This window comes from Nerophis lumbriciformis, linkage group LG30 (assembly GCF_033978685.3).
Source record: "Nerophis lumbriciformis linkage group LG30, RoL_Nlum_v2.1, whole genome shotgun sequence".
NCBI lineage: Eukaryota > Metazoa > Chordata > Actinopteri > Syngnathiformes > Syngnathidae > Nerophis > Nerophis lumbriciformis.
In genome coordinates this window covers 21213674-21222586 of record NC_084577.2, presented here as the reverse complement: position 1 = coordinate 21222586, position 8913 = coordinate 21213674, and the positions used below count along the sequence as shown (strand labels likewise).

The window sequence follows — 8913 nt, the reverse complement described above, 5'->3', positions numbered from 1 at the left end:
TATGTATATGTATATATATGCATGTATATATATATATATGTATATATATATGTGTGTATATATATATATATGTATGTGTGTGTATATATATATATATATATATATATATATATATATATATATATATATATATATATATATATATATATATATACCTGTATTCTGTTTTTATTTACAAATTACACAACGTGCCAACTTCACTGGTTTTGGGTTTCGTCATTTTTTTCTTCCAGCCTACATCATAACAATTCGCCGAGAGACCGCTCATGTCCAATACGTATTTTGAGACACCACTGTACGTGTAGAAATGCAGTGAGAAAGTCGGTTTTCCATAATATATCCCTTTCAAGATCAAAAAGCTATTTTTTTTCTGATTGCCAGGCTTGGAAACCCAAATTTCCCGTTCCGTTTTGCCATATTTTGATGTGTGCTGTGTCGGAAGGAATTCAAACACATTCAGGATTGTGAAACAAGGGTTGCAAGAGGAGCAGGACGGCTAAAAACTCCCGTGCTTCCAATTAATTACCGCTTTGTACATTTTCTCAGAAATTAAAAGGTAACCTCCTTGGGTCAGAAGATAATGGAACTGTTCTGTTCTCAATCAAATACTAAAATGTCAGCAGTTTTTGCAACTATTGGTCGACAGTTAAACATATTCTAATAAGCATTATCTCCTCCAACCGTCAAATCACAGTTGAACAGAGAATATGCTCTAATAGTGTGAAATGTATGAAATCATTTTAATCCTGGAGTCACATTTCACCCTGATTTACACATAACTGCTGGAGTAATACCTGTGACAGTGTCAATCAAACAATATTATTCAAATGAAGACCGATTTTTTTTTTTTTTTTTTTTTTTTTTTTTTTGCACCGAACCTCATTAGAGTGTGCAGGTGCACAAGCCGCTGTCGTTGTTGTTGTTGAGAATAGTGCTGACTCTTGGCGTACGTTTTCCATGACAGGGATGCTAAAAAAAACATCACAAACAAAATAGCTTTCGGGAAATGTGTTGACTTTAACAGCCAATACTTGTGTGTGTGAACATTAAATATATTTTCTCGGTATATATTAAGCCTAGAATTATTTTCTTTCTTTTGTGCAAAACCAGTGAAGTTGGCACGTTGTGTAAATCATAAATAAAAACAGAATACAATGATTTCCAAATCCTTTTCAACTTACAAACCCCGTTTCCATATGAGTTGGGAAATTGTGTTAGATGTAAATATAAACAGAATACAACGATTTGCAAATTCTTTTCAACCCATCTTCAATTGAATGCACTACAAAGACAAGATATTTGATGTTAAAACTCATAAACTTTATTTTTTTTTTGCAAATAATAATTAACTTAGAATTTCATGGCAACATGTGCCAAAGTAGTTGGGAAAGGGCATGTTCACCACTGTGTTACATGGCCTTTCCTTTTAACAACACTCAGTAAACGTTTGGGAACTGAGGAGACACATTTTTGAAGCTTCTCAGGTGGAATTCTTTCCCATTCTTGCTTGATGTACAGCTTAAGTTGTTCAACAGTCCGGGGGTCTCCGTTGTGGTATTTTAGGCTTCATAATGCGCCACACATTTTCAATGGGAGACAGGTCTGGACTACAGGCAGGCCAGTGTAGTACCTGCACTCTTTTACTATAAAGTCACACTGTTGTAAGACGTGGCTTGGCATTTTCTTCCTGAAATAAGCAGGGGCGTCCATGATAACGTAGCTTGGATGGCAACATATGTTGCTCCAAAACCTATATATACCCTTCAGCATTAATGGTGCCTTCACAGATGTATACGTTACCCATGCCTTGGGCACTAATACACCCCCATACCATCACAGATGCTGGCTTTTCAACTTTGCGCCTAGAACAGTCCGGATTGTTATTTTCCTCTTTGCTCCGGAGGACCCGATGTCCACAGTTTCCAAAAACTATTTGAAATGTGGCCTCGTCAGACCACAGAACACTTTTCCACTTTGCATTAGTCCATCTTAGATGAGCTCGAGCCCAGCAAAGCGGGCAGCGTTTCTGGGTGTTGTTGATAAATGGCTTTGGCTTTGCATAGTAGAGTTTTAACTTGCACTTACAGATGTAGCGACAAACTGTAGTTACTGACAGTGGTTTTCTGAAGTGTTCCTGAGCCCATGTGGTGATATCTTTTACACACTGATGTCTCTTTCTGATGCAGCCTGAGGGATCGAAGGTCCGTAATATCATCGCTTTTGTGCAGTGATTTTTCTCCAGATTCTTTGAACCTTTTGATGATATTATGAACCGTAGATGGTGAAATCCCTAAATTCCTTGCAATAGCTCGTTGAAAAATGTTGTTCTCAAACTGTTCGCCAATTTGCTCACGCATTTGTTGACAAAGTGGTGACCCTCGCCCCATCCCTGTTTGTGAATGACTGAGCATTTCATGGCACTCACCTGTTCCCAACTAGCCTGTTCACCTGTGGGATGTTCCAAATAAGTGTTGGATGAGCATTCCTCAATTTTCTCAGTCTTTTTTGCCACTTGTGCCAGCTTTTTTGAAACATGTTGCAGGCCTCAAATTCCAAATGAGCTACTATTTGCAAAAAATAACAACATTCTCCAGTTCGGACGTTAAGTATCTTCTCGCTGCAGTCCATTCAATTGAATATAGGTTGACAAAGATTTGCAAATTTTTGTATTTTGTTGTTATTTACCATTTACACTTCACTGGTTTGGGGGTTTGCATTTGTTATTTCTGTCAACACAGCAGACTTAGCCCGACAGCTATTTTTCTCTCGTCGTCACTCGACCACAAAATATAGATATTCCAATAAATGCTCAAAGTACAATTAGGATAACATTATGAATGCGATTGTGAAATGATCTTCTGGAAAAACGGCTTTGGTTGCCTTTTTTTATTGTGTTATTGCACACAATAGGTTAATCCAGGCCATGGTCTCCCTGATAAATGTCTCTGGCCTTGTCAACTGTGTTATTACATTGTAAACCTAAACCTTAAACTGTACTGTACTTAGTCCCTTCAAATAAAACCATGCAAAGCCATTCTCTAATGGTAGATTACCTACACAGGCCAATGACTTTATACATTTGTTTATTTTGTTTTTTAACAAATTGGTCAAAGATGGCCAATTTTTGGAGGACCGTATGATCATTGGTTGTGCTTTTTAACTTTTGGGGTCCTAAATAAGTGAAAAAAGCTGGTTGACTTTGTTTTGGGGGGGAAAAAAGTACATTATTAAGATTATTAAGTTGTAAAAATGCAACTGTGTAGACCAGGGGTGACCATAGTGGAGTCCGGGGGCCAAAATCGGTCCACTGAGTTATTTTGTTTGGCCCGCCAAAGGGTGGCTTCCCCAAATGTTATGTATAATCATACTCTTTTAGCTCACACAATCATTGATGGCATGTCCGCAAGGCTAACAAGTTGCCATCTGTTGATATTGATGCTCTCTACTACCTTAATTATTGGTGCATGGTAAGGGATTAAACGTTTACATATTGTGCACTTATAATCACTATGTTTGGCCCATGGCCCACTGGCACATTTTAGACTTTGGCTCTTGGCATACTTGCCAACCTTGAGACCTCCGATTTTGGGAGGTGGGGGGTCGTGGTTGGGGTGGGGGCGTGGTTGGAGGCGTGGTTGGGGAGGGGTTAAGAGGGGAGGAGTATATTTACAGCTAGAATTCACCAAGTATATATAAGAAATACTTGACTTTCAGTGAATTCTAGCTATATATATATATATATATATATATATATATATATATATATACATATATATATATATAAATAAGAGAAATACTTGAATTTCAGTGTTCATTTATTTACACATATACACACTCATCTACTCATTGTTGAGTTAAGGGTTGAATTGTCCATCCTTGTTCTATTCTCCGTCACTTTTTTTCTAACCATGCTGAACACCCTCTCTGATGATGCATTCTGCTTCGTCTCCTTGTTGTGTGCGCAGTTGTGCACTGCACTCTCTAAAAGCCATAGATGTTATTGTCACATATGCATGTACAGTAGATGGCAGTATTGTCCTGTTTAAGAGTGTCACAACATTGCTGTTTACGGTAGACGAAAACGTGACTGCAGCTGTTGTGTGTTGTTGCCGCGCTGGGAGGACGTTAATGAAACTGCCTAACAATAAACCCACATAAGAAACCAAGAACTCGCCCTCGATCATTCTATAGTTATAATGTGATTGGGCAGGCACGCCGTTTATATTATGGGAAAGCGGACGTGAAAACAGGCTGTCCTCACTCAGGTCTGCATGGAGCTGGAGGGGGCGTGGCCTCCAGCTCCGCCTGAATTTCGGGAGATTTTCGGGAGAAAATTTGTCCCGGGAGGTTTTCGGGAGAGGAGCTGAATTTCGGGAGTCTCCCGGAATAGCCGGGAGGGTTGGCAAGTATGGCTCTTGGAAGCCCAAAAAAATGGACACCCCAGGTGTGTACGTTTGGAACTGTACAAAACCCCAAACCAGTGCAGTTGGCACGTTGAATCGTAAATAAAAACAGAATACAATGATTTGCAAATACTTTTCAACCTATGTTCAATTGAATAGACTGCAAAGATGAGATACGTAACGTTCAAACTGTTAAACGTTGTTATGTTTTGCAAATATTAGCTCATTTGGAATTTGATGCCTGCAACATGTTTCAAAAAAGCTGGCACAAGTGGCAAAAAAGACTGAGAAAGTTGAGGAATGCTCATCAAACACTTATTTGGAACATCCCACAGGTGAACACGGCTAATTGGGAACCTGTGGGTGCCATGATTGGGTCGCATCCATGAAATACTCAGTCATTCACAAACAAGGATGGGGCAAGGGTCACCACTTTGTGAACAAATGCGTGAGCAAATTGTTGAACAGTTTAAGAACAACATTTCTCAACGAGCTACTGCAAGGAATTTAGGGATATCACCATCTACGGTCCGTAAAATCATCAAAAGGTTCAGAGAATCTGGAGAAATCACTGCACATAAGCGGTAATGCCGAAAACCAACAATGAATGCCTGTGACCTTCGATCCCTCAGGCGGTACTGCATCAAAAACCTACATCAGTGTGTAAAGGATATCACCTTATGGGCTCAGGAACACTTCAGAAAACCGCTGTCAGTAACTACAGTTTGTCGCTACATCTGTAAGTGCAAGTTAAACTCTACTATGCAAAGCCAAAGCCAAAGCCATTTATCAACAACACCCATAAACGCCGCCAGCTTTGCTGGGCCCGAGCTCATCTAAGATGGACTGATGCAAAGTGGAAAAGTGTTCTGTGGTCTGACGAGTCCACATTTCAAATTGTTTTTGGAAACTGCGGACGTCGTGTCCTCCGAACCAAAGAGGAAAAGAACCATCCGGATTGTTATAGGCATCTGTGATGGTATGGGGGCATGGGTAACTTACACATCTGTGAAGGCACCATTAATGCTGAAAGGTACATACAGGTTTTGGAGCAACATGTGTTGCTATCCAAGCAGCTTCTTTTTCATTGACGCCCCTGCTTATTTCAGCAAGACAATGCTAAGCCACGTGTTACAACAGCGTGGCTTCATAGTAAAAGAGTGCGGGTACTAGACTGGCTTGCCAGTAGTCCAGACCTGTCTCTCATTGAAAATGTGTGGCACATAATGAAGCCTAAAATACGACAACGGAGACCTCCGGACTGTTGAACAACTTAAGCTGTACATCAAGCAAGAATGGGAAATAATTCCACCTTAAAAGCTTCAAAAATTGGTCTCCTCAGTTACCAAATATTTATTGAGTGTTGTTAAAAGGAAAGGCCATGTAACACGGTGGTAAAAATGCCCCTGTGACAACGTGTTTGCCATGTGTTGCTGCCAATGAAGGTTCCCGTATCTGCTGTACCGATTTACTTTGGACAAAATTAAGTGTGGGATACTTCTATTGTTGTCTAATTAGTATTTGACTTTATTAAATGTTTAGGTAAATTTTAATAAACAAAACCAGTTTTCTGTCAGGTAATAGAGAAATGTATTAAAACTGTTTATCTATTTTTTTGAGGAATGTAGTTAATCCTAGAACTGGCACCCAATGTTATTAAAAACTATTAATTTTGCATCGAATTGTTACCCCCAAGAATTGAATCGAGTGGAATCGTGTGGTGCCAAAAGATTCCCAGCCTTAGTAGCTACCCATGTAGTACCGACATAATTCAGTATCCGGTATGCATCCCCAACTGTTACTGCAGCACAATTTTTTTGAATTAAAAATATATCCATGCCTAAATCATGGTCAAAGCATGCGGCCTATGTCTGAAAAATGTTACAGATAGCAGTTTGAATGTGATATGTTGATGGCATCCTCAGGACCATCGTTCGGCTAATTGATTGCAGGATGGTTAATACCGAGTTGCAAGGATCTTTAGATACTGCCTGGAGCTGAAGAGCATTGATGATAGCATTTATGTCAGCAAGATGTAATCCCTGGGAATCAGTCAACTACTTTTCCACAGACCAAAATACAAAATAAAATCCCATTTGTATGAAGGTGAAGCCATTGTTTATACCCGATGATGAAGAATCTTCTCTTAAAGTTGAATCATTGTCTCCAATATTACAGCTAAAAGAAAATGTTCTTGAACCATCAAAGGTCATGTAGGATACTGTATGTCTACAATAAGTAAGTCCTTTGTATTCTTTCTTTCAGTTCTTTGGAAATGTGAGCGATAATAATAATAATAATAATAATAATAGATTTTATTTGTAAAAAGCACTTTACATTGAGTAAACAACCTGGAAGTGCTACAGTGTATTAAAACAAATAAAAATAAAAAGATAATAAATACAAATAAATACAAATAAAAAATAGAACAGCCAAATAGCTAGAACTAGTATGCATATATCTAAAAAAAAAAGAGGCTTTTTTAAAAAGAAGGGTTTTTAAGCATTTTTAAAAAAAACATCCACAGTCTGTGGTGCCCTCGGGTGGTCAGGGAGAGCGTCCCACAGACTGGGAGCAGCAGAGCAGAAAGCCCGGTCTCCCATTGTTCGTAGCTTTGTCCTCTGAGGTTGGAGGAGGTTAGCCTGTCCGGAGCGGAGGTGTCGTGTGGAGGATTTGGGGGTGAGTAGTACTTTGAGGTAGAGGGGGGCATTTCCATGGAGGCACTGGTGGGTTAGTAGGGAGACTTTGTATTCAATCCTGAGTGGAACAGGAAGCCAGTGATGTCAGGCTTGGACGAAGGAAGGGACTCAGATGCAGAGATGTGATTCTAAATAAAGCTTTTATTTTGAAAAACTCTTTAAGCCTCCAGAGCAGAGTAAATTCAAATACTATGAAATCACAAAAATAGATATCGAAAAAATGTTCCAAAAGGGAAAAACCGAAAATCACTCCAAAAGGAGGAAATACAAAAATAAGGACAATTATAATTAGCACCGTATCTGTTATCAAAAAACTTTAACAAAAAAACGCTCCAACAGGAGGAAGAAAATAAAGACTATAAAACTTACTACTCTAATAAATGTAAACAAAAAATCACTCAAAAACTTTGAGGAAAGATCATTAGGGAAAAATTATAACTCACCACTGCGGTAGAAAAAAGGCTGAATAACAAAAGTCGCTCTGAGGGAGGGGAAAAAGTTAATTCAAAATTACAGCGTGGGATATTCTGGAAACAAGGACGTAGACGTGGGACAAGGCAAGGCATGGACATGAACATGAACATGGAAGCTAGACAGGCACGAAAGCTCGAGACAATCTGGCACAGAACAAGGGGAGGCATGGGCTTATACAGAACATGAGGGTAATGGGAAACAGGTGGAAACAATCAAGGGTCAGGAATGATGTCAGACTGGTGACACAAGAGGAAGGACCCGTGACCTAAAACAAGAGGAGTTGCTTTTCAAAATAAAACATGCAAATCACAAGACAGAAAAAACCAAGACAAGACTTCCCTCACCGCGGTGTGACAAATGAAGGTATTTGAGAATTGGTGTGATATGGTCATATTTCCGCACTCTCATCAGGATCTTAGCAGCACTATTGTGTATGTATCGCAGCTTCTGGATGTTCTTGCTGGGGATCCCGACAAGAAGTGCGTTGCAGTAGTCTAGCCTGATGTATTGCTCACGTCTGTTTCTTTTTTGTCGTCAGAGACAAGATCCGGTTGCCTGGAACTCCACCTTCGCAGAGGCATCCCGGAAAGTCCTCAACATCCGTTACACCCTCCTGCCGTACCTGTACACGCTCATGTTTGAAGCACATGTCTCAGGAAGCACCGTCGTCAGACCGCTACTGCACGAGTGAGTCCACTTTGGGTGTCTTAGAATATAGTCGACGATTCGATTCAGAGGAGTCGGATTCGACTATCAACTTGGCATTGAACCCCCATCCTGCTTCTTTGGACGGGAGGTAGAATGGGAACCCTAGGAATCCCCAGCTCCATACAACGGTTGTGAGATTGGGGACGTGGGTCTGTAGACATGTTGTGCCACCACCGGGCTGTAGCTAAGCCCAGTTTGCTCTGGCAGAAAGCCTTCCTCGCCACACCCCTCCGCTGGTCCATCTACGCAAACCTTGTTACAACGTTAACTTCCTTGAGATAGTCACATTTGATTGTCTTCTTGGCACTCCAGACCGGTCCGAGGGTCATAAATGACATCTGTTTATTTGCAGGGTTCTCCGTTTGTTGTTCTCTTGATAGCATACATCTACAGTAGGGAAGGGATTCACATGGTCTCATTCCTGTGTTGGCCTATATATATATATATATATATATATATATATATATATATATATATATATATATATATATATATATATATATATATATATATTTATGTGTGTATATATATATATATATATATATATATACATGTGTATATATATATGTATATATGTATGTATATATATATATATATATATATATATATATATATATATATATATATAT

General features: G+C 39.4%; 1 protein-coding gene across 1 annotated transcript in view; it reads left to right on the top strand.

Annotated features, from left to right (window-relative positions):
• Positions 1-8913, top strand: part of si (sucrase-isomaltase) — a 217565-nt gene that overhangs the window by 175688 nt on the left and 32964 nt on the right. The window contains exon 40 of the mRNA XM_061925793.1: positions 8115-8263. Within this exon, the coding sequence (XP_061781777.1) occupies positions 8115-8263 (149 nt within the window). The remainder of the gene's footprint in view (positions 1-8114; positions 8264-8913) is intronic.